Source organism: Sinohyriopsis cumingii, chromosome 3 (genome assembly GCF_028554795.1).
Source record: "Sinohyriopsis cumingii isolate HCF-2022 chromosome 3, ASM2855479v2, whole genome shotgun sequence".
NCBI lineage: Eukaryota > Metazoa > Mollusca > Bivalvia > Unionida > Unionidae > Sinohyriopsis > Sinohyriopsis cumingii.
Genome location: NC_142963.1, coordinates 86,455,744 through 86,483,543, shown reverse-complemented (window position 1 = coordinate 86,483,543; position 27,800 = coordinate 86,455,744). Strand labels below are relative to the sequence as shown.

The following is a 27,800-nucleotide window of genomic DNA, read 5'->3' as shown; positions in this document are numbered from 1 at the left end:
TCAGGGGTCTCAAATACATGGCCCATAGGCTGCATTTGGCCTGCCATGCTGTATCTTGTGGCCCGCAAAAATGACTGGCGTCACAAGGTGTTATGAGAGATAATAAAGGCATGTGGCCCTTGGGCCATTGAAAATGCCCTCATGCAACCCTCAGGGTGGTCTGAGTTTGAGACCCCTGGTCCAGGCTATGGTTTTTATTTAGAAAATTTCAGGATCATCCTAGAAGGTCATTTTCCATTATGTAAGTTTTTTTTAGATAATGCTAATAGTGACCTGAGGTCAAGTAGAGAACTATACAGTCTTGTAACTGACAGGAGTTTTTCTATTGTACGTTTTTAAGATCTAGTACTTTGAAGTTGTATTATATGCTGTGTCCAGTATTTCATTTTTGAGCAGGAAATTTTATTTCTTCAAATTATTGAATTAAAGTGATTATTTTCTTGGACAGAGACATTCACTGGAATTTATAGTGAATTCAAACCAGGAATTATATTACTGTAATTCAACAAAAGACTGTTGACACATTAACACTCTTTAAGCTACCACAGACACTTAATCACCTTCATATTTTTTATTTATTCTGGACTTCTACTGAATTTTATTCATGATATTAAATTACTAGGACTTGTGTCTGTAATTCTTGGATTATTTTGGGATTTAATTTGCAAATCCAATAGTTCATTTTTCTCATTTTCAGTTTGTATTCTTGGGAAATAAATTATTTGTTGAATTTTACAAAGCTTATTGCTTTCACTCTTTTCTGTTACATAATTTAAGAGCATAGACTCGTAACAATTCAAATCTGATATACAGTTATTCACATCATAATGCAACTCTTTTATACAGTTGTTTGTGTCATGATGCACCTGTTATATAGTTATCCATATCATGTTATGGCTTTGATATACAGTTGTCCATGTAAAGATGTAACTTTGTTGTACAATTATCCATATCATGTTATGGCTTTGATATACAGTTGTCCATGAAAAGATGTAACTCTGATGTACAGTTATCCATATCATGTTATGGCTTTGATATACAGTTGTCCATGTAAAGATGTAACTCTGATGTACAGTTATCCATATCATGATGCAGCTCCAGAATAATTAATTGCATCTTTAAAGGAGATTCAGTAGACCAAAACATTTTGAACTCTGTGCATAGATATCCTTTATATGGAGGTATCTTCTAAAGACAGATTTGACTGCTCACTGTATATCATTATAGTTTTTATTTTTTTTATCAGTATTTACTGCTAATAGTACAAGTTGCCAATCAACCAGATTTGCTAGATTATTATTAATTTGTAGTTGAAAAAAATGATGTATTCCAAATTATATTGATACAATTCTGGAAAATAACAATTTTGTGGGATAAAACTTTGAATGGGAAGTTTTTCATGTCAACACAGGTAGTGAGATAAGTAAAGATGTGAAAATTTTGATAAATTTCTACCCATCCATCAATCCAAATGATCAGTTACCCAGGTACCCGATCAAAGGAAAATTTTATTAAATATATACCTGAGCTGCTTTGTTGTAGGTTCACATTTGTGGACTTTACAGCTATTCACGAAAGTTAGTGTAGACATGTAACCAACCCCCAAGAAAGGTATAAGTGTAATTCATTACTATTATAAGTGGCAAAAAGCATAATCTGAGCATGAAAAGAGCAATCAATATATTACATGCCATAATTACAGAAAACTATATGATAAATATTCATACTTATTTTAACGTACATTTATCTTTGCTACTAATCCTGATCTGCAGTTAAATATTTTGTTATAAATCAGCTAAATACATTGAGATTAGTTATTAATAATAGAGTATAGACACAAAAGAAATCGATAAATTATCTATGCATTACACTCACTTTAATTTGTCTACATGTCTACAGTAACTTTCGTGAATAGTCATAAAGTTCACAAATTATGAGTGTTGTAGTATCCTCGACCTGCTATGGTTTGTCCCATAATAACAGTCCAGTGCAACCTGTTTTTTAAGTTTAACAAAATCCCTCTCCTCTAAAATTTTCTGTCATATACATGTAACATCCAACAGTCCCATCGATACAGCCCATTTATTTTATGATATCTGGCACCATTTGTTTTCAATTTAGACTGCATGTTATGGGAACCAGGTTTTTGTGTTGCCTTTGCCATGACAAAAATATCTGTCTTGGAGTTTCCCATTAGCAAAAAAAAGATCCAGTAAATGAACATGTGAACAGCAGCCCTGACTTGAACAGTTAATACTCGCTCCAGGGCCACAAACTTGAGGCAAAAATGACATGAATGAAACAGGACATTTATTTTGTGCTTTCTTTTTTAAAACTGTATTTTGTATTTAAATTTTATTTCCTCAAATATTTCTTAATCAGTACTTCACTGTTACTGTTGACAAAAGGTTTTAACTTTGTTAATGTTATCAGGACCTCAAAACAAGTGTATTTAAGTTGTGAGAAAATGGCACATGAAGCAAGGACAGGTATGAAGTTAGTACGGCCTAGCTTCAAATATCATCGTTGGTTCTTAAATAGGTAGCGTGATAAAGGAGAACAGTGTCCTCCCTTCTGTTATTATATAGTACATATATGACAAGAAAATTGTAAGCAACCATACGAGTCCCTGTGGTGATAAATAAATGTGCACACAACACGAGTCTCGAACTGTAATCATTATTCTTTGTCTTGATCTGAACTTGTAATACGTTTCCTTTAAAATGGGTACCTGGTTGTTCATTTTATTCTCTGGGTTATTATCAGTGGGTGGGTGCCTGTGTATGCGGGTACCCATTGGCAGCTTTAGAGATAAGTACTTTTGTACCAGTATCTTAGACTTGTACATAGAATACAGTTTCTTAATACCCCCCAAAAATGTAAATAACAGTAAAACCAGCCAGACTTTTAATATGTGAAAAATGGTTGCAGAGATGAAGAGAAAAGGAAGATAGTAGATAATTTTTGAATAAAACCAATATGGTTATTACTGTGCCAAGATGTTGAAAGGAATTGAAGGTACAGGAATTAGAGGAATGGATACACACCATTATTAATTTCATTGATCATAATTTTACTGACTGTATACAGGTATGTATAAGGTGATAGGAAAATTAAACATGCTTCATTAGAAGTTTGTTAGGGTTATTCCATTTAAACATACATGGTACCCAGGGAAGGCACTTTTCAAAAAAATATATGCCAGGTTACTCAGATTATCCAAAAAGTTCATATGAAAACAGTACATAATTCAAAATTGCATATGTGGGTGATTATTCTACATTAAAATTGCCTTCCCTGGGTCCCAAATATATTTTACTGGAGCAATCCTTACTTGTAAAGAACATATTATCCATTCTGGATGGTCTGCCTAGATTCTAAAACTATGCACATGTTTCCTGATCAGCATGCTTATGGGTTGGTATCTCAGTAAGTCTGTAATGTGTATAATTTGCAGGAACTTTTTGGTGCAATAGGAGCCATGAAAAGAGCTAGGTTGGTAAAACCAGGAATGGCAGAAATTGTATATGTGAAAAAGGAGGATTCCGTCAATGCCGTACAGAAATATCACAACAGAGAACTAGATGGTAAGTATTACAAAAATACCTTATACACTAAAAGAAAATAGCCATGGCTAATATAATATAATGGGTTGGGGGGCTTTTTTAGAGGATGGCTTACTTTTGAGTTAGATAATTTGGGCTGGGGGAGTAAAATATTTATAGACAATGAGAATTTGGTTTATATATAATACAGTTGCCAAATATATATCACGAGAATTTTAGAATACACATTTTACAGTAAAGAACAGGTTAATTTGTACAATATTTTACAATTAGTTTTGGAATTAATTTTGAATGTTTTTTGAAAATAGCACATTTCCTAGCAAATTAAGTTATGATCATATATATTGTTTATAATCTTGTTAAGCAAGTTCTTTTTCAGAACATTCATATGCATAGGATGACTGAATTTTTAGGTTCTGTTAATTTAAAAGTTTTTGGCAAGTTCACAATTTATGCATTAATTTTAATATGGATTATTGCTGTTCAAGATGAAAAGAAGACTGATGGATGGATAGTTTTAATTTGAAAAACCAATTCAGTTGATTCCGTTCAAGAAGTCATATGAAAACATTTGTAAAATGAATAGAAGTCCAGTAGATGATATGTTATTATAACTCTGGAAAACTACCATATATACTTGCTATTAAGTCAAGTCCAACTGCAGACTGCATAGATCCAGATCTGCAATCGCATAATGCAGTGGCAGATCTGGGTCTTTACAATTTGTTAGGAATAATCAGTAGAACAAAATACAATGATCCTGATCTGCCAGCTCATTATGTGATGGAAGATCAAAGTTTTTGTTTCCAGTTGGACCATCAGTAGACAGTACACATGTAGACATGGTAAGAGAACCAATTTTAATAAAAATTTCATATAATTAAATAGACTTTATTTCTGTGTTTGAATGCACTGTTAGGACACAGCCTTACTGGAACATCCCTCAATACCAGGTTCACTCATTTATAACACAGATCCCTTCTTAGACTCCAATCAACAGCATTATATAGATGGAACATTATAATTTAGTTGGATATCAGATCACTGATCTAAGAATGATATTAAATTCATAGAATTAATTTTGTAGCATGACTCATAACCCTCCGTTAAATCTAGCATACTTTTTCTTTGTCAAGGAAAAACAAAAAGGATGGGTGTTGGGAATGTAGAGAATTAAACAGAGGATTCAAAAAGACTTACCTTGAATCGGCTGTAATTTTGAGGAGCATAATTTATGGGCAGGTTGATAAAATTATTACTATAGCTTGAGTACACTGTTGGACCTATGTCATTTTAATGGGTCTGCAGTAGATCACTGTTGTTAGTGCCATTTTATATTATCTCATTACAGATGAGAGAATATATTAATTTTTGTTGTTCATGTTACAGGTATGCCCATGCAGGTAAAACTTGTGACTCCAGCATCTGCACGAGTAAAGGAAGTGGATCAGGACATTTTGTCAGTCAGTAATAAAACAGTGGGGGAACCTTTAAAGTAAGATATAATAATTGTCTCAGTTGTAATTTTTGTCTGCAAGATATCAGGATCACTATTCCAACAATGTAGGCATTGTCTTTGTTGTTGTTAGCATATGCATTAAGTTATTGAATTTAGCTCCGTTTCTTTGACACTGTTGTATGTACAGTCATGAAAGTTGGTAGATGTATTTATCTTAGAAGATACTACTAACCATGGCAAAAATAGGTCACAGTGACCTATTTTGCATTCTCCATTAATTATGTTTTTGCATTTAGCTCAATTTACATGATACTATTATATGTATATTCAGGAAACTTTGGTCTATTCATCACAGATGGTATTTTTCTCAGTGGCAAAAGTGGGTCACATGGACCTTCTTTTCATGCTCAAGTGATTATGTTTTTGCATTAGCCCAGTTTCTCTGACATAGTTGTATGTGCAGTCATGAAATATGGTATTCATATTAGAGGGTACTACTTATCACAGGCAAAATAGGTCTGACATCTTTGCTTTAGTGACTTCTGCTATCAGCATTGGCATCCACACAGATACAAACTAGAAGATTATATGTATCTGTACCACTCCATTACAACAGAAGAAGGTCGTGGTGATCTACAATTTCACATTTTGCTGGCTTAGGTTAAGTTCTTGATATGGCTCATAAGCAAATGGGTTATTCAGAACTTGGTGAGGGGATGCATTTGGATGAGTGTACACGCTCATCACAACACATATTTCATGCTGCTCTAACTTCTATTAAATTTTTGTGTTGTAAATTTATTTCTAAAGGTCTGTCCTGCAAGCATCATCAAATTATATCCTTAATGCAAAATGAGGTCTCTTTAACCTTTATTTTAGGCTTCAGTGACTTAAAAAGTTTTTGATCAGAGTTAATTTATTGATTACTGTTATTTTCCAATCATGAAACTTGATAAATGAATGAATTTCTTTTAGTACAACCAGAAAAGGTAACTATTAACCAACATTTTATGCTTTACTAACATGGGTTAAATATTTGTGTCTGTCATCATGATTCTTCCATGCTTTATCCATCCTAGTCTTTTCAGAAAGCCCTTTATGACAATTGCAGTTGGAAGCACTAAATAGGTGTATTCAGTGGTAAACTTCCCATATCGCCTTAAATTTATCGAGATAGATTATCTTCAGCAGGTTAACTGTCTGTTGTACTTGTGAATCAATATAGGAAATGGATGAGTGGACTGCATGCTTTTTACATGTTACCTCATTTGTAGCTGTAATTATTCATGCATGAACTAAGTTTGTACTTATGACAAAAGTATCAATCCAAAGTTATTGGACGCCTGTGACTTTTCAGCCAGTAATATTAAGCTTTGAGGAATGGACAATGATAAATTCTGAATCGGACTTTATGAACAATGATTTAAAAATAAAATAAAAAAGCAACATTACTCTAGTTTTTAAAGTACCCCTACTTTTCTGTCATAGAAAAGCTTGTATTTGCTTATTCATACATGTGATTCTACAATACCATTTTAAAAGCCATCTGCTGCACATAGGTTTATTGTTGAAATCTATCACTTTTGAAAAATAAAACATTTTAAAATATTTTTTGAAAGAAAAACAATGTTTACTTTTTCTGGTGCCACATTATAGAAACCAGCAGGAACCAATCTACTGGGGAACAGAAACATTATACAGATACAATGATTTATTTCCAAGTAATTGACTTAAGAAGGATATAATTGACTTAGGAAGGCTAACTTGCATACACAACAAGCAAGTTTAAGTCCAAATGTGGAATATTTTAAGAGGCTTTAAAAGTAATAAAATAAAAAGTTGGTCCATGATGTCTTTAGAATTTTTTTAAAAAATAGTCTGATCTTTGGCAAAGGGGTGATAAAAAAAAAGAGACCAACCGAAAAATGATATAGGCAGAAACACTTGAGTTAATATTTTGAGATTTTGTATTGTTTAATTGTTATTGCCTTATTCAAGATGTTTTTAGAGAAATATTTAAGGGCGGATTTTTTTTCTTTCGATTCATGATGAAATACCAGAACATGTGCTTTCTCCCAAAGCTAAGAAACCACTGGCTAAAAATTAAGAGAATCAGGAATACATCTAAAGTCCAAATCAGGAACTTCCTTTTCAGTGTGAACTTATTGAGGATTATTGAAGAGCAGTCGGAAGCCTTATAAACCCAGTCAAGGAAAGAGTGACGCTTTAACTTTTTGCAGGCAGAGCTTGGTTGTTTTGTCACTGCTACTTTAATGCTGATATAGAGACTACATTCTCCATAGTTTGCAAAATACAAGGTGATTTAAGGACCAGAAAACTATTGAAAGTCAGTTTAGTGTGAATCTTAATAATCACATTGAATGTCATTAATGGTCACCAGTCAGTGTTCTTGTAAAGAAAACAAAAACTGCTTATGGCTTTTTTATATATGCAAAAAGTTGCAATAAACTATGAGATACACAACTCTTCCTTTTTCATTCAATTAACAATACACATTGTAGCATTTTCTATTAGAAGTTCAATGTTTAATAATAGAATTAGGAGAATACATTTTATGTACAAAATATGCACTTGTTTTCATTTCATTTTAAAACACAAAATATATGTTGATAAAACAATCTAGTGGTTTAGAATCCAAACTACTGATCAGAATTTGTAAATCTACTGGTTTGATGTCCTGGTTCTGTCACATGTATGTTTATTGTTAGTGTTTTATGCCCTTTCACAGTATGTAATGTAGGTAGGTAGATTGGTGGCATGTCAGCACAGTATTGGCTATGTGGTGGCAATTTGCAGTTTGCATTTTATTTTATAAAGATTAAAACTTAAAATGTAAAGATTGTTTTAAACAGACTTGAATTAGAAAAGGTGCCAACATTTAATTGTTGAGATCACTTTAATCAGAACTTGTGCTGATAATTAATGTTTACCATTTACCGTCACTAAACAAGACTACTGAATGCTTCATGGAGGTGAGCTGTGTAATCATTGATTACACTTGGGTTGGATTATGCCACAGTGAAGTACATAGAGATTTTGTTAAAAACTTAGTTCTGGTTGTGACTTCTCTCAAACTTATATTCATTAGTTGCAGTAAGGATTAATACAACTGCAATAAAAAGTTATTTTATTATTTCATGCCCCAGGATTCATAAGAAAACATGTAGCTTGTCAGTTTGTAAAATACAGAACATTTTAATTTGTAGAGAAGGTACATGTGCTGTTATTAGCTTAACATTTATATACAATTCAGTATGGGCAGGACCAGACCTTTATTCTTTTCAACACTGCTCACAAAATATTGGAGATTGAATATAATTCTTTGCTTACATTTTTTTCTTAAATTTTTCCTCTGCATATTAGATTTTTTGGGTTGGTTTCAAGACCTGAGTAGGTGAAGATGACCTTGTTTATCAATTTGTAAATGCCTGCATCAGCCCATCCATCTGTTGCCTATTTTGCTTCTTTCCAGTAGCTTCAGTTCTCCACTATCCATAGTTACTAGTGTTGTGGATGGCTTGAACTAGGTGTAAGGAAGTAGCCTGTGCTTTAATTATCAAGAGAGTATGATTAAGCAAAAGTCATGAGCTAATCAAATTACATTTATAGGCCTTATGTTTAGTTAGTTTGTTGACTTTCATGCTGTTATAGCAAATTTTTGTTTTTAAAAAAGTCATTTTTGGCCTTTGGACATTTTTAAGAAAAGCCTTTTAATACACTTTTAAGCAAAAGCTATGGAGGCAAATGTAGTTTGGTAAACATAGTTATATTAATATGTATGTGCAGTAAAAATTGTCTTAAGTAGCTATCTGTAAATGGCCTAGTGGTTAGAGCATCCACCTCAGATGCAGGAGGTCATGGGTTCGAACCTCGGCAAGTTATACCAGGCATTTGCAAAAATAGTACTAACAGCTGCCTTGCTTGGTGCTCAGTATTACGAGGTTAGTGTTAGGACTGGTTGGCTTGGTGTTAGGATAATGTGACCGGGTGGGACATGATTCTGCATGTCTGCGGCATGATGCCCCAGTGCTAGATGTTATTGTAAACTACCACACTGCAGACATTGTAGCGATATGACTGAAACATTGTTAAAGCTACGTCAAAAATCCACATCACACACACACACACACAGCTATCTATGAGGAAAGGCCAAACTGGCCTCTTACACATGTGACCTGTGAAAGGAGGTTCACCTTTTAATCTTGGTTCTTGGCCAAATATCATGTTTGAAATAATAATAAGGGACAGCAAAAGATGACGACATCAGCAGTTTGCACGCTGACCTTTCCTGCATACAGGATTTTCTGGTGGACATGGGAGATAACTTGACCCATTACCCTTCAGTCATGAAGTGCTGGAAATTGAACCGATCAGAAACTGCCCTGGCACCCAAACCACCTCCTCCAGACCCATTGATATTAACCACTATATTGGCTTTGATTCCATTTCTCCTTCGGAACAGGGAGGAAAAGAGCTTAACAAACAGGCATCCCTTCCCCATCTCTCAACACATATACAGACTGGTTATTTGGATCAAACATCCTGTAATCTGTCCCAACAATATGATTTGGATGTCACTCCTCCCACGCAGATGACCTGTTTCCATTGCGATTGGCCAGAACTGTCTTCACCACCAGTTGCAAGATCCCAGCATCAACAGACTTCTTTTCACAAAGGCACCTCCCATCTAACTTCCATCGGTGGTTCTACCTTTGCCATACATGAGCCTTTCATTTAGAAACCCCAGCAATCAACCATGATATTGCCGCTTTGGTATGGATCGGGTGGTCTTTGATGACACTCAACAGTTACTGCACAATATCGTTACTGTGGGTTCTCTGCTGGACTTTGTTTCCAGGCAGAACACCTCAAATACTACAGGACATGCATGAGAGCCTAGTCTCAAGAATGGCATGTGTTTTAAATAGGGTCGCCCAACACACCTTGACCAATACCATCACTGCAGCTACTAATCTAAAATTGGCTGAATGTGACTCAGTACTCTCAACTTACTCCTTTCTGAAGGACCACCATAAGACCAGGCTGCATGCACAACTTCTATCTTCCAGCCTTTTGTTTAATGGCCAGATTAAAGGAATCTGCAAACAAGCCACCAAGGAGACAAATTTTCTTTCTCCACCACCACAGTATCAATACAGATTTATTCTGGGAAATCACGAACAGGATCCAAGAGCCATGTGTAGAACACAAATTTGTGGAAAACAGTCCTACCAAAACTCCTATCAGCGAAAGCCACATCTATCACAAACCAAAGCTAATAAAACTCTGAGAGAGTCCTTTAGTCATCCCAATGTTTCTCCTCTCAACAACCTCATTCCCTCAAAAAATGATGTCATCTCCAATCCTCCCTTTCCAGACACCCCAATAGGAGGAAGGCTTCCTTTTTTCCACAGCCGAATGGGACAAGATTTGCCACAATCATACCTGGACTTGACAAGTGGTTTACAAGGGACTTTTCACTTTTCACACTCCTCCACCTCTGTCCAGAGTCCCGACATTCACAAACATCCCATCAGATCCACTAAAAGCCACCACCTTACAGCAGGAAATTAACGACCTTCTTCAGAAAAGGGCAGTATAATTTGTTCAAAACACATTCTCTCAGGGTTTTATTCCAGACTATTCTTGGTTTCAAAGGCAAATGGCAGTCTGCGTCCAGTCATCGACCTGAGCACTGTCAATCACTTCATTCACGCTCCTTGGTTCTCAAAGGAAACACCACAGAACATTTTAAATGCCATCCTGGAGGGAGACTTTGCCATCATTGTGGACTTACCTCGATACCCCTATTCACAATGCTTCCAAGAAGTTCCTGTGGATCACCTACAACAACATGATATACTTATTCAGGGCACTCACATTCAGACTCAACATCAGCCCCTGGGTCTTCACTCATCTCATGAATCAAGTCATGGCGCATGTTCGGACTATTTCTGCTGTGACAACAGTTACCAGGACAATATCCTGCAAAAACGTCATTTGAGTTGCGTTTTACATCATGACATGATAACCCTCATCACATTACTTACCAATCTGGTCTTTCTTGTCAACAAGGACAAATCTGACATAGTACCTTCCCAAATATTTGTTCACCTAGGTATGGAGTTCAATAACAAGAAAACCAAGTTCGTCTCCCTCAGGATCGGGCATTGAAAATCTGCAACATGGTAGCCTCTTTACTCTCAAGGAGAACTCTATAAGCTTGGGATTTCATTTGCCTCCAGGACTTACTCAATGTAGAAGCAAACCTCCTTGTCCTAGGTGCCTTTTTATGCACCCATTAGAAATGTTTCTTCAATCTCAATGGAGAGCCAAAGTTTGCCCACTTGACCAACCTTTCACCATCTGCTCACAATTGAGGCCCCATCTGCAACCTTTGGGCAGCCTATCTTAAATTAGATTAAAATCTGTACCGATGCCAGTATGGAGGGTTGGGGAGCCCACCTCCTACCATCCTTTCAGGAAGCCTGCATTGCATGGTCTTCTCAGGAATACCTTCTGCACATCAGTCTTCTGGAAATGAAGGCCATAATGAAAGCCTTTCAATGGTGGTAGGAATGTATAACTGGCAAGGGAGTCCTAATTTTGTTTGACAACTTGACAGTAGTGACTTACCTCAAACAACAAGGAAAAACCAAGTCCCCAGACATATGCTTCATGGTGTGGGACTTTCTAAAGTGTGTTATCAACAACAAATCCACATAAATATTTGCCATGTCCTTGGACACCTCAACATACTGGCAGACTCTTTGTCATGGCACAGTCAGCTATTACAGATGGAATGGTCTCTCCATCCCTCGGTTCTCACTCAGATCTGTACCTGATCGGACTGACTGTTAATGGATCTGTTTGCAACAAGGTGTAGTGCCAAACTCCCCACCTTTGTCTCTTCTATCCTGGAGCCAAAAGCCTAGGCAGTTGATGCCCTATCATTGGATTGGACTAACCTGAATGCATATGCCTACCCTCCAACACCTCTGATTCCGAAAGTGATACAGGAAGCAAGGGAATCATCCTTTCACCTGATAACTGATGTTATTAATACCTCTCTCTCATCCAGGGAATTCCCATCATTTTTCAAAACTGCTATTGTGAAGCCTCTGCTGAAGAAACCAACACTAGACCCTAACAATTTAAAGAACTACTGCCCAGTTTCTAATCTTCCATTCATATAAAAAATCTTAGAAAAGGTTGTTCTATCCCAGCTTGTATCTCATCTAAATTCAAACAGTCTTTTTAGCAATGTACAATCTGCATATCACCCTTGTCACAGTACTGAAACTACTCTTCTAATAGTAGTTAATGACATTCTTTCTGCTTTGGATAGCGGAAAGATTACAGTCCTCACCCTCCTTGATTTGTCTGCAGCATTTGGCACAATAGACCATGATATATTACTTCACCATCTCCAGCTTCACCATCTCCAGCATGTATTTGGCATTCATGATACAGCCTTACTGTGGTTCAAGTCCTACTTGGTCAACAGGACACAAATTATATCTGCAAATGGAATACACTCCAGCCCAGTTGATCTATGTTGTGGTGTTCTACAGGGGTCTGTTCTTGGACCTGTTGTCTTCATTCTGTACACTCAGTCGCTCTCAAGTGTCATAGATCATCATCCAGTGTCTCACCAACTGTATGCTGATGACACCCAAATATATAAATCTAGCCACCCAACTGAAGCTGATGCTACCATCCAAGGTGTAGAGAGGTGCATTTCTGATGTGAAATCATGGATGACATGTAACAAGCTGCAGATAAATGATGATAAAACTGAGGCCATTCTGATCACAACACAAAGACTTTCTCATTCACATCCCTTACCTCAAACAATAAATATCATAAACACCAACATTAAATTCACACAATCAGTACGAAATCTAGGTGTTACTCTGGACAGTACTCACATTACACCAACATTTCATGAACATATGCAAGGCTGCATATCTTGAGCTGAGATGCATCAGCTCAATTTGCAAATATATTTCAGTTGATGCCACTAAAACACTTGTGTGTTTATTAGTACTTTCAAGACTGGACTATTGTAAGTCAATTCTGTCTGGTTCATCTCAATATCTGCTCCAGAAACTTCAGAAAGTTCAAAACAGCTGCTCGGATCATAGAGTACCACGATCAGAGCACACCTCTCCACTGCTCTGTACCCTACACTGGCTATCCATTCGATCCAGAATCAAACACAAAATTTGTTCTCTGTGCTACGTTTCACTGTTGGACTCTAGTCCAACATACCTATCCGACCTCACCCATGTGTACACACCAGCAAGATACTTATGCTCCTCTTCTGACAATTGTATACTCATTATTCCCACCATGAAAACAAAGTCATATGGACACCGTTCTTTTGCATACCAGGGCCCAGCAACGTGGAATGAATTGCCCGCTGAACTTAGACACAAAGACATAGTGATCACATTCAAGAGGGCTTTCAAAACTTACTTATTTCGACTGCAAGAACAAACTTAAAGATCTAATAACATTTCCTACCTTAAATATTTTCAGCATGTTTTTTTAATGTTTTCTAATTTCATGGTGTTTGTTTTTGTAATCATATCAATATAAGTTTTCTATCTTATAGGTGTTGTCTAATGTTGTAAAGCACTTAGAGCTTCTAAAGATTAGGCACTATACAAAGTCCTCATTATTATTATTATTATTATTATTTCTATCCTCATCGCACGTCTCCAATGGGAGAAGTCATGTATCAATGACCTCATCAATCTTGCATCAAAAACCCCATGGAAAATTTTGTTTTTTCCTCATCTACTTGAACAACCATGACAGCAGTTGTTTCATCCGTGCCCACAGCTCATGAACCTGCATGTCTGGATCATATCAAACAGGTCCTCGTAAACACTTAAACAATGCTCACAACCAGTTGTGGAGAGAATTGCTCAGGCCATATGGACTTTGCATTTCAGCTCAGGAGGTTAGGGCAGTTGCCACCAGCCCAGCATTTGAACAGAACTATTCGCTAACCAAATCATTCAGGCTGTGGGATGGAGGTCGGAGTCCACATTCTCTAGCTTTTTTCTGTGAGATCTGTTATCTCAAATGGCCCAGTTAGATCTGGTAGGACCTATATCTGCAGCTGAATAGGTCACACTTTCAGGTCGATCAACAGCTTCTTAAGGCGTGGCTTCATGCCTTACATTGGATTTGCAGGGAACATTTTTTTCGCTTTTGTAGCCGTGCCCTGACAGATGGAGTTCCCTCCATTCAGGCTACCTAGAATTTGTCTCACACACCTTAGGGAACTGGAGATACCTTCCTCCACCTCTTACCTATTTTCCTAAGGTATTATGAATGTATAACATGTTTGAAGAAGAAACAAATTTTTCCTAGTAAAATGTTTCTTCAATAATACTTACCTAAACATAATATTCGTGTACCCTCCCAGCCACATATACCCACTGCCTGACTGCCTCATAGGATGGCAGACAACTTTTAGCTCCCTTTCACTAAAGGTTGTATCTGGGAGGGCTGGATTTGCATTTAGTAGTAGTTTTTCTGTGGTATTATGATTGGGTAAGCATTCTCGAAGAAACATATTTTACTAGAAAAAATTGGTTTCTGTGTTATGCATGGTTTGTCAGGGTCATCAATTATATTTCAGTGGATAGTATTATGGTCACTTATTTTAATACCCAAGTATTTTAATGATCACTTCATGAAATTACCTACATTATCATCTATTTTATCATGTTGTTAATGTTTATTATTATTATTTCTTTTGCCATTGCTTAATTTCAGGATGTATTGGTGCATTCCGCTTTTAATATTCCTATATTCCTACACATACATGAATCATCTTTTTCCCGATGTATAAATCAATTTACTCTTCAGATTCAACAAAAAACCTGCACAGAAGTTTGAGAAGAGTCTAGTAGAGCTTGGCACACTCCACAAAGCCCTGTTCAAGACTGGCAGTACGGCTCCTTCCACTTCTAAGCCTGTGACATTTACAGTGAAAATCTAGATGACCAGTTCACTCATGCATAGTGTACATCATCATGCATCATGATCTCTTTATATGGGTTGTAAAATTTGTCTCAACTAACAAGGCTAAATGATGACTCAGATGTGGCTAAATCAAGATAATAATTAAGTGTGATAAAAGCCAGTCTCATTGACATGGAACGCTAATTACATTTTCATGTTCTTTTAATGACACTGGTCAGAATATGGCTGTAGTTCAAGTAGTGTTCATTTTTGTCTGCTCATTTGAGAGTAATGTGACTTTTCTTTGGCTCAGTTTTTAGTCTTACCTTTTCTATGTCTCATTATGTCATAATATCTTCACATTCAAAAATGGAAGCATTTTTATACAGATTTTAAGAAATGTTCAAGATAACATTCTTTTAATTTGGTGTAAATTACTTTTAGTATATTGTTCACATGTTTAATGATAGTCCAGCATGTAATATTATTTTTCCTGTTTACTTTTTGGATATACCACTAGACAATGTATACATGTGTTTTTTGTGGTTTTTTTATAACTCACACTGGTCATAGAATAGAAGAGCCTATAGGATGACATGTCTTTAAGCACCGGTATGTTATTGCTGTACTTCCTAAACAACTTGGAGGATTGCCATGAAACTTTACACACACATTCATTCAAGTGTATAGTTGGTCTTAAATGAAACTGATGCTGCTCAGATATACAATATGGCTACCACAACAGTCACTAAATGACATCTTACATCATGTATGGACATCATGGCAGCCATCTTGAAAATCCTATCTTCTCCTCCTGAATGGAAGGTCATATTGACATAATGAAAATGGTTTCACTTGAACTTCCAGTATGCCGTCTTAAAAACCCTGTCACTATTCATTAAGAATGGCTGGACATATCAATAGTAGTTAGTTGGTCTTAAATGAAAGTGGTGATCTGATGTCCAGTATGATTGGCAGCGTAGCCATCTTGTAAATCTTGCTATAGCTAATCCTGAGTGGGAAGTGATATTGATGTGGGGTTTTCACCGGATGACTTCTTATAATGTCTTGTTGGATCTTAGCACTCTAATACACACCTGTCATGAGATGGAACTGCCTGATTTGCACAGGATTTATTCATTCATTCAGTAATTTGGAATATCTTTGGAATATACAAATGCAGTAATAATTTTCCTTATAGCAGGACATTTTGTCTGGACACTGGTTGGGTATTGAGTATACTTTATTTCAGCATGCAGGGTACGAAATGGTTGGATATCTTGGCAACCAGATCCTGCATTGAATGTTTAAACATCATGACAGAATTACATACTTTTCAGTTTTTGTTTGAATTAAGGTTTCCACTTTGTTACCAAATCAAACTTTGAATTTTCTCAATTTATGATCTCAAGATTTTCTATTTATTTGGCCCAGATTGTCCAAGTTCCATTCATATAGGCATAACAGGTGTTCAGTGAAGTCAATAAAGTTTGGGCTGTATATTCAGTTGATATATTTTTCATTAATAAATTGAAATGGTCTAACATTTAAAAAGTTTAAATTTATACCAAATGGCTTGGTTTCTATGGTAACAGTTAAAATTACAACAATAATATTAGGTAATAAAGCTGTCTCTCAAATACAAAACATTCTGCTGTGTTCACATAAATGACTGTTCAGGTTGAAAATTAGTTGAAAGAATGCTGAAGGATGAGAAACAATTGACAAATACATAGAGAAAAAGTAGTATAATCAGTCTTAGGCACATTTATTGACATAAATACATATGCATGTACTTAAGTACTGTATTATTTTGAATCAGAGAAAGGGAATATACAGTGATGACCACTGATGATTAACCAAGCTCATGTATCCTAAGATCCAAATATTACTGACAAGGTGGCTTTGAAGTGCATTACAAGTTTCTCCTTTTGAAACAAACTTTATATAAGGGCTGTTCTAGTAAAAGATATATCCCCCTGGATGGCACTTCAAAAAAAACTTCAATAGGAGGTTGTATTTCATACTTTTTTGATTCTGACAGTGGAAGGCTGGTTAGGAAAATCACTTCTGTTGTGGGTTGTATTAACAAAATGAGAAATCACTGGTGGGGTTATCAGAAGAAATAAATAAATATATATTTAAAATTGTATCTAACCCCCTCCTAGTGGTTTAATGAAAATAAATTGTTGGGTCAGAAAATTATGCCAGTACATGTGAGTGCATGTAATTTGTATGCATTTGCGTACTTTTAAAGCGGTGATATGCATTCCGCAAATTACATCAACATCGTGGATATAAAACATGCTTTGCACAGTATGCGATTTTTAAAAAAAAATTAACTTTAAAAGTGCATTTTGTGATGTAATTCACACTGCCAGTAGCGGTCTTGCAGCACTTGATGTGACATCCAGATAGCTGGATACTTCGGTTCAACATGAATGGCTGTTAAACTAAGTTTGATTGGTTCATTGGGCCCTGGAACAAGCATTTTATGGTAGTTTTAACCTTATTTTCATCATGGAAGTTTTACAAATGCGTGTTTCGGATAAGGACCACACAGGAAACCAAAATGGCTGAATCATAACACGGTTTGTCTTCAGACGTTTTCAGTCAGCAAATACTGGCTGGTGATAGCAATGAAATAAAAATGTTTGACTTGCTATATTTCTTTTGTTTGTATTTTTTAACTTTAGTCTTGCAACAAGCTTAAAAATAAGACATAGGTAACTGAAATATATGTTCTTACAAGAAATGATATAGTGTAAAAGTAGGTAGAAATAATGCAGCATCACTTCCACAGGCATTAATGGGTTTTTTTCTGACAATAATAAGTTTATCAAAACATTTATTGAAAAAAGTAACAAGGAATCATAGCATCTGGCCACACATTTAAAGCAACACAAGATTTCTATTCAAAAGCAGCATGCCTGAGAACAAAGAAAAGTAGCAAAACATAGTGATCGCTTTAGTAAACACACAGTTTAGTAAGGATACAAATACATGATTTCTGTATTAGAAATCCCTGTTATGAAATCTATATTCATGGACATTAAATTAGTAGGTATTAAGGAACTGGTCAGTGACATATACAAATAATAAGCCAGCATGAAAATTTGGGATTTCACAGTATTAGAGACATACATGGCTGACAGACAAACAAAGACAAGGACAAGAGATTGATTATAATGAATGAATACAAATAAAAATATGCAGTAGATTACCTCCAGCCAACTGTCATTTAAATCGCTTCTGTCCCCAACCCAATATTAAAATTGCTTCTTCTGCCCACTAACCCATATCCAGAAATTATGTTAAAAAAATATGCTTCTGTAGGGGGCAGTGTTTTTCGATTAAAACACTTCTGATGGTGGATCATAACTTTTTAAAATTCCTTCTGTTCTAAGTTGGTTAAATTTGCTAGTGCCTTACCCCCCGGGGGGGGGGGGGGTGTGTGTGTATATATTTTACTGGAACAGCCCTAAGTGGGAATTATTGTATGTAATCATGGATTTATTGTCTCACATCATGGAGGCAAGCACATGTTATGGTGGATGCTTTATGTTAACATACAAGAAACAAATTTAAATTGCAATCTCACTGCTCCGGTGGTCTAGTGGTTAGAGCATCTGCCTCAGCTGTGGGAGGTTGTGGGTTCGATCTCCAGTTGACTCATACCAAAGACTTACAGAAATGGTACTTACAGCTGCCTCGCTTGGTGTTCAGCATTAAGAGGTTAGTGTTAGGACTGGTTGGCCTGGTGTCAGCATAATGATGACTGGGTTGGACATCATGCTACATGTCTGCGGCATGATGTCCCAGTACTAGACATCACTATAAACTGCCACACTGCAGACATCGTAGCAATATGACTGAAACATTGTTAAAGCTACGTTAAAAATCCAAATCACTCACACACATAAATTGCAATCTCTAGTTAAAGTATTATGTAAAGATTTAAATGGTCTTCAAAATGTGGAGTGCTTCTCCAATTCATTGAGGGACTCACTGTCAGTCCCCAACTATTCAACATATGATAAAATATAACAATTTTAAAATGAAAGGTGTCATGAAATAAAGACTGATAAGTACTTAAAAAGGTTTCTCACAGATTTTTGGTGATAAACATGCACTGTTGCTAAGCTATGTGACTAAATGTATTTTCTCCTTTCTAAAAACAGAAGAATAAAAGGAATTCATTTCTAAATTTTTGTTGCTGTTTCGTAATAAAATTTGCAAGTAAAAAAATTTTTTAATATAAAAAGTCTATTTTAGAAATCTGTGATTCTTGGTCATATCTTTTTTGCTGAAATGACAAGTAAACTTGAGCAGTGAATATGTTGAAGGTTGCTCTAATCTTCTCTGGTTTGTTGAAATATTGATGACAGTGAACTGAACTGATTCAATGAATTGTATATTCCCATCTATTTTATCAAAATTCTTTCAACAATATTCAATTTTTCAAATGTTTTTTGGGTATTGTGTACATTTACAAAAAGCAGACATGCTGCTGCATCGAAAGAATATATAGATTGAACTGTGCATTTGCTTTTGTCCTGGGATACATATTTCTTTCTTGATTCATTCTTTCAGCTGTAGAAATTAAAGTTATGGGTGTAAAGACCTTTTTATAGTAGTACCGGGCATCTTAATTGGATTTGTCAATAAAGGCATACAGTTGTACCATTGTGTTGTAAAGGGGTTGGCATAAAAATATGTCATTGTACAGTAAAGAGTTAAATTAAAGTGTTTCTACTCAGACGTACATCACAGCTGCCATATATATTTGTTGCTTCTTCTAGATGGAAAGTAGTACCAACATTAGGTTTTCATTTGAAGACTTATGATGTTTATTTGGTACTAGATGAAAATGGTGCCAACTGACATCCATTATGGCCACTGCAACAGCCATATTGAAAATCTTGTTATTGCTACTCATTCTAAATAATAATTCATGTTAATATGAGGTTTTCGCCAAAAAACTAATTATTTCCAGTTGGTTCTGAATAGAAATGGTGCCAATCTTGGTCTCAAATATGGTCTCAAAGAATGAACATACTGAAAATCTTGTCACCGATTCTCCTGAAAGATGGTCATATCAACATGGAGTTTCACCAAAAGTCTGTTAATGGTACAGTGTGACCATGCTATAGCACACTCTGTTATAACATGAATTCAGATATAACACGGTTGCGGCATGGCTCCCGTAATTTTATATTCATGTATTTTTCTCGCACACGAAAAAAGAATCTTTATTAAAAGTATGATAAAAATGTACAAAGTTTATTATCGTTTGGGGATGAGATCGCATATGAATATTACAAGACGATCATGGTATGGCTCCTGAAATTTTATATGTATTTTTCTCGTACACAAAAAATAGTTTTTCTGCTTAAAAGTACAAAAAAATAAAGTGTAATAAGTTTATTCTAGGATCGCGTAGGGCTTCGCCAATGTCACAAACTGTGATTTTACTTTCCTTATTAGTGGCAGAATATAACATCTGGAGATTTTTTTATTGCCGACATTGTTGGCTGGTTAAACTTGTATATACAACCGTTGGTTTGGAGTGGAGAAATTCAGAGGCCCCATGAAAGGAAGCCACAAACTTGATATAAAATGCAATGAAATTTATCTATTGTTACATAAACAATTTCTTTGTCCATATTGACAAACCATCTTAACAGTGCATTGTTACATCATAATACACTTATATTGACATTGAGCATGAGTACTGTATGTTGTGAGATATCTGCTTTTTTTGTTGTTGACTTTTCTGGTAGTGGAGATATACCGGATGAGGTATTATCTCATAATCTATCTTTCATCAGATTTTTGGCCACTTGCTAGTAATTAATATATTTACATAGACTGATATTTTTGTGTTGATGGTAAAATTCCTCTTCTTTCCACTCAGAATTAAATTCTTCAGAACACCCACATTTTCTGTACTAATCCTTGTCATCAGACCAGAAACACCTGCATCTCTGTTGTCTGTTGACCCTTTGTTAAATTTGTGACACTTGAGTGGAAGACAGCATCACACCGCTACCACAAATGTAAAAAAAACCAACCAAAAAACAGCTTACTTGTTGGTCTATTCAATAGGCAGGGAGGATGAACTGTAACTACAATCGATCAAATGACGGCAAATTCCTTTTTTAAAATGTACCCAGATAAAATAGTCTGCCATCCCCATCAAATTTTGGGGGGTACATGCATCATTTTCTTCAAGGAAAACATTACCTTTGAAGCACTGACTGTTATGAAAACGTACTAAGCAAATGGAGAAAAAAAATCAGTCTCAGTCTTGCAGTACAATTTTTTGATGTTGCTGCCACAATAAGAAACTGCCATTTGTTTGGTTCTCCAGAGCTTGCCTTTAGTGGTGACTTTAATAATGCATGCACATTTCATCAAAGAAAGCTGACTACAATCTGCAATAAAAACAAAGAACTTTTCTTCAGAGAAGTCAGTACCAAACTTAAATAAAAGAAATGGAATCTGATGGATTTTTTCATTTTCCAACATGACTGGAATATGTTTACTGTGCCGTGAAAATTTCCTTTTTGCAGGTAAAAGGTTTGTGCTTACGAACGCTACCAACGGCAGCTTAAAAGGCAAACTAACTTTTACCAACTTTGGACGTACTGAAAAGTAAATGTGCTGAATCCATAATACAAGTAATTCCATCAAAAAAATGCACACACACACATTTAAAATATTCAATAATTTTGTCATAGGTCATATAGGTCTGAATTCAGTGGATAAATATAGCACAATCACATAACGAATGAATTAAATGTCTGTGATGAGATTCACGGGTGAGTACACAGTGTTGATACTCTATTCATGCAATACATAAGATGTATATATAAACAGTATACACGTATATGAACCAATCTGCAGTTCTCTAAATAATGTAAAGTATTATATATGCCTTTGTTTTCACTACAGGTGTATTTCCCATTTAATATGCATTGATTTAAGATGGTAACTGGGGGAATGAAGCATGTATTTTACTGCCTGCATTTATTACCACCACCTCGTAAATTTTTGGGAGTACATGCATCATTTTCTTGAGCTGACTGACCTGGTTGCTTATAACACGGTTCGGTCTATAACACAATCAGGTTCCATGGTTCCCAACTACCGTGTTATAGCGGGGTCACACTGTATCTAGTTAACTCACAATGAAAATGGTGCCAATCTTATATCTAATATTGCTTTCACACTGACTAATTTGAGCATTTTGAGGCTCAAGTTTATCAAAGATTGCTTTAGAACTCGGCAGTTAAAAAGAAGAAATGGTCTCTTTGTAAATTCTGGGAAATTCTTGATGGACAGCAGAGTGTCATGTTCTTTGAGGAAACTTTTGCTTTTCTAGGCAACTCTCTTGATCCTATGTGATAAGTTTACCAAAAGTTCATTGGGAATGACTGTGGCAAGAGGAGACAGTGTTATTTTGGAGAGGACTACTTACATATTGGTGGATCTTATTTTTAAATTTTTTTACCAAACTAAATTACATTCCGGTTCCAACAGATTTTAAAATCAAATGGTAGCCAAGAGTGCTATCAGGAAAAGAATCTCGTAGGCCAGCTTAAATTTATTAGCCTAAAGAAAGCATTCAAATTTTAGTTTCAAGATAAGTTACTTTGTGTCATCATTTGTAAAGTGTTTTAGGTATGTTGTAAAATTTTGCTATTATATCCTTCAATGCCTCACGGGGCTGCTTGACATCAATAAATAGTGGTCCAGAGTAAGAAATCTAGTAGCCATTGAGCTTTGTACAGTATTTTTCAGACTTGGACTTGTACAAATGCATGCAATTCTCTAAGTAGGTATATCATAGGAGTTTTAAATCTATGGTTCCTACAAGTATATCCTTCAGTCCATATCTTGCTATGTATAAATGTCATTTTAACAAGACCTAGTATACTATGCCAACACAAGTTTTCAAGATTGCTGATTCATATAAATATACTCCCTCCCTTAATTCTGATTTTTTTTTTATGGAATCAAGCATGAACCCTGTAGATGAAACTCTGTACATTTTTAAATCTTGCATTTCTTTGTTTTCATTTCACTTTTATTGTTTTTGTTGACAGCCAGCACCAAAATATTGTGAAATTGATTATTGTAAAGCAAATTATTTTGAATATCAAAGTGTTTTGTTTAATGAAATCTTTTGTAATCTGTATTGTTCCAATTGATTGAAACACATTTTCCATATATATAAATATATATATATCTATCCCTTATATTTTTTGTGATTTGATGCATTCCTCTCATTTAATTTTACATTTACATGTGGGAGCCCCGAGTGGCCGAGTGGTGTAAAGCGCTGTCCGTTACGGATCACTGCCATCTCGCCCCTATCTGCGTGTGTTCAAGTCTTGGAGTCGGCCAATGTTGGTATGTGAGAAAGCTTGCCAGTAGCTTCTCATGGGTCGGTGGTTCTTTCCGGGGTTTTCCTTGTTCTTCCTCCACCATTAAGACTGGCCGCAATGTATAGCCTATCGTGTGCTGAAAAATGGCGTTAAACCCCACAACAACAACAACAACAATTGGTCGGTGTGCGATACAGATGCTCAGACTGTATTTTTGTATCATGTATTCAGATTGGAACTACTTGGGTATCTCCAACATCCATGTGTCGATAGTTTTATAAGCAGTGAATTGAACATTTATAAATATTTATAGTTTCATTCATACCATAAATCTTAAGAGATTGTACAGATTTAAAAGAATGTGTATCTAATAAATGCAAAACCACACTTGTGTTTCGTTCAGTCGGGGGTAGGGGTATTTGTTTGATACAGGTTATGAATCGGGGTCAAGCTTGACATTAAATTTAGGGAGAAGTGACATCCTTTTGGACACTATGGAGAGAAGTGAGATCTGAACAAGGAGAAATGGAAGCAAAGAAATTATATATATATATATATATATATATATATATATATATATATATATATATATATATATATATATATATATATTAGACACGTGTGTGGGTATATACATAGTTGCCAACCCTCACGATTTTGGCATGAATTTCATGATTTTTTCAGCAATTCACAGATTCATGCTGCATGCAAAATAATCATGAATTCCCCAATTCTGAATTATTTTAAATCTTTAATAAAATAACTGATTTCCCATTAAGTGCTAGTCATGATATTGGCAGTTGCCAAAATGGTCCAGTACTGATAGTTTCATTTGATATTAGTGGAACTATAACTGATTGGTACAGTTGACCTGGTAGCAAACATTTTAGCGTATTTTAATCTATAAGTATAAGAGTAGTTTTACAAATGCTTTTGAGAGAAACTGGGGCCTAACTGGAATTTTGCTCCACACATGCGCCGCGAACACTGATTTGAATTACCATTCGGCATCACATCTTGAAAATGTCTTCACCAACAAGGAAAAAGAAATGTATTGCACAAAAAGTGAAGTTAAGTTTGGAATATACCAAAATTTGGCCTTTCAGTCAGCCATCAAACACTGATTTACATCATGCTTTTTGCACGCAGCGTGCCACAAATTTTAGCTTTGGGCATGGTGACAGGGATGATGTGAGGAAGCACATTGGTAGTAAAAAGCACATGGAGGTTGGGAAAATTAAGAACTCGCAGCAGATTTCAGCTCTGGAATATTTTAAGCCATTGACTGAAGATCTGCAAGCTACCAATGCCGAAGCATTGTTTGTGAGTTTTCTTGTTAAACACAATGTACCTTTATCAGCTGGAGACCCTGCTAAACATTTGTTCCAACAAACATTTCTGGACTTGAAGATTGCCTCACAAATTCATGTCAAAATTCATTAATATTTATCCCTATTTTCACTCATTGCGAGCCTGGAGGGTTGGCAGATTTACACATACACACACAGATATATATATATATATATATATATATATATATATATATATATATATATATATATATATATATATGCATGTGTGTTCATTTTTATTCTCATATTTGAATTATGCGCTCAATTTCTCTGATGCATAAATGCAATTAACATTGATTTTAAGCAATATTTTATTTTCAAGCAGAAACATTTCTGAGTTGCATGTACATTATAAACACATTTTGTACGTGTATAAAATTTATCATATTCATATGCAGTGTATTTTTACCATGACTTGAGAAACTATACACTGTAATCAACTTAAAATGATAGGAATAACTAGATTACAGTATTGTAATTGCAAGTTAGTAAAAATGCCTAATCAACTACCCTTAAACAAGAATTATATTGTTTTACTTTATGAAAGATCACTATAAAATGGCAGTTGACAAAAATATATAAACTTGTTTTGAAATAACCCCTGTAACATGTACATGAGAGCAAATGCAGACATGTTTTCATACCATATTGTTCATCCCAGTTTCTTTGTTGCCAATAAAACACAGATAAGAATTGGAAGCATTACAGTTACTATATGAATGAATTAAAACCTTCTTTCCAGCTAAATTGAAACAGCCAATATGCAAGTGCATATATTTTTTAGAAAGGGGTTTTCTTAAAGTAATTCTGGCTTAGTATAAACATTCCATTGAAAGGACTGCAAATTTATGGCTTTATAATTTGTCTACAGACCCATAGTAACATCAGTCACTGGTTAAATAGTATTTGCTTTGCTGCTTTTAACCCCCATATTTTCATAAAAATTAGTGAAAACAACTTTGACCTTACAGTGCTTCTCGAATTCCACAACATAGCATTGTCACATACATTTGGGACTTGCATAATTGTGTTTTTATGCCACATCTTCACTAAAATAATATTTAGACTTTGCTTTCTATGAATTGAATATTTTCTTTAATATATTTGCCCAAATGTTTACAAAAACAGACAATCTAATAGAGTGGAACTTCCCAGACACAGCGATGTTTGCCATTATTTTCCCCTGACAGGTTCGCTTACAGTTTCAAACCGATTTTATGAAGAAAATAATGCACATGTGGCAGTTAAAATTTTCAGATCTTATAACATAAATTGCTAATTACATAAAGTGTGATCTTGCTATAGCACACTCCATTATAACACAAATTCAGATATAACACGGTTGTGATGTAGCTCCCGAAATTTTATAAAATAGTTTTATCTTACAAGTATAAAAAAAAGTAAAAAGTTTGTTTTGGGATTGCGTAGGGCTTTGCCTGTGTCGCAAACTGCGATTTGTTTTCCTTACTGGCGGCAAAATATAACATATGGAGATTTTTTTATTATTGGCGACATTGTTGGCTGTTTAAACTTGTATATACAACCATTGGTTTGGAGTGGAAAAATTCATAGGCCCCATAAAAGGAAGCCGCAAACTCATGTTGACAAACCATCTTATGGGTCCCGAGTGGTTGAATGCACTCTCCATCACGGATCACTGCCATCTCACCTCTGCCCGCGTGGGTTTGAGTCTCGGACTCGGCCAATGTGGATATGTGAGAAAGCTTGCCGGTAGCTTCTTGTGGGTCGGTGGTTCTTTCCGGGGTTTTCCTGGGTTCTTCCTCCGCCATTAATACTGGCCGCCATGCATAGCCTATCGTGTGCTGAAAAATGGCGTTAAACCCTACAACAACAACAAACCATCTTAACAGTACATTGTTATATCATAATCCGCTTATGTTAACATCTAGCATGAGTACTGTATATTGCAAGATATCTGCTTTTTTGTTGTTGACAAGCATGGTAGCGGAATCAACCGGATGAAGCATTATCTCATAATCTATCTTTTGTCAACTTTTCGGCCACTCGCTAGTAATTAATACATTTACACAGACTGACATTGTATGTGGATGGTAAGTAAAATCCTTGAGAACACTCTCATTTTCTGTACTAATCCTTGACATCAGACCAGAACACCTGCATCTCTATCGTCTGTTGACCCTTTGTTAAATTTCTGACGCATGCGTGGAAGACAGCATCACTCCGCACTACAAATGTAAATTTAAAAAAAAAAAAACATCTTTAGGCAGGGAAGAACAGTGACTACAATCGACCAAACAATGGCCAATTCCTTTCTAAAAAAATACCCAGATAAAATAGTTTGCTGAATATCAAAGAAGTCATCACCTTTGAAGCACCAGTTGTGATGAAAATGTACTAAGCAAATGGGGGAAAAAAATCAGTCTCAATCATGCAATACAAATACATGTATATGATGTTGCCACCACAATAAGAAACGAGCATTTGTTCGGCTCTCCAAAGCTGCCCTTTAGCGGTGACTTCAATAATGCATGCACCCTTCATCAAAGAAAGCCGACTACAGTCTTCATTAAAAACAAAGAACCTTTCTTCAAAGGAAGTAAGTACCTTACTTAAATAAAGGGAATGGATTCATTTTCCAACATGACTGAAACACGTTTACTGTGCCATGAAACTTTCCTTTTGCAGGAAAATAGTTGTGCTTACGAACGCTACCAATGGCGGATTAAAACACAAGTTAACTTTTACTGACTTGGGACATATACTGAAAAGTAAATGTGCTTCTCATTCGTTATGTGATTGTGCTTTGTTTTTCCTCTGAATTCAGACCTATATGACATGTGACAAAATTATTGATTATTTTAAATGTGTGTGTTTGCATATTTTCAATGGAATTACTTGTACTTTGGATTTAATGTACGAAATTCATGAGTGAGTACACGGTGTTGATACTCTCTATTCATGCTATACATTAGGCACGTATATATAAACAGTATACACATATATGTACCAATCTTTGGTTCTCTGAATAAAGGACAATATTATA

At 35.4% G+C, this 27,800-nt stretch overlaps 1 protein-coding gene across 3 annotated transcripts in view; it reads left to right on the top strand.

Annotated features, from left to right (window-relative positions):
* LOC149803242 (uncharacterized) overlaps nucleotides 1–27,800 on the top strand; it is a 71,264-nt gene extending 43,464 nt beyond the window's left edge. For all 3 annotated transcript variants that reach the window (XM_089952888.1, XM_089952889.1, XM_089952887.1), the window contains 3 exons: nucleotides 3,458–3,587; nucleotides 4,956–5,061; nucleotides 14,935–27,800. In XM_089952888.1, the coding sequence (XP_089809014.1) occupies nucleotides 3,458–3,587; nucleotides 4,956–5,061; nucleotides 14,935–15,067 (369 nt within the window). In that variant the 3' untranslated portion in view covers nucleotides 15,068–27,800. The remainder of the gene's footprint in view (nucleotides 1–3,457; nucleotides 3,588–4,955; nucleotides 5,062–14,934) is intronic.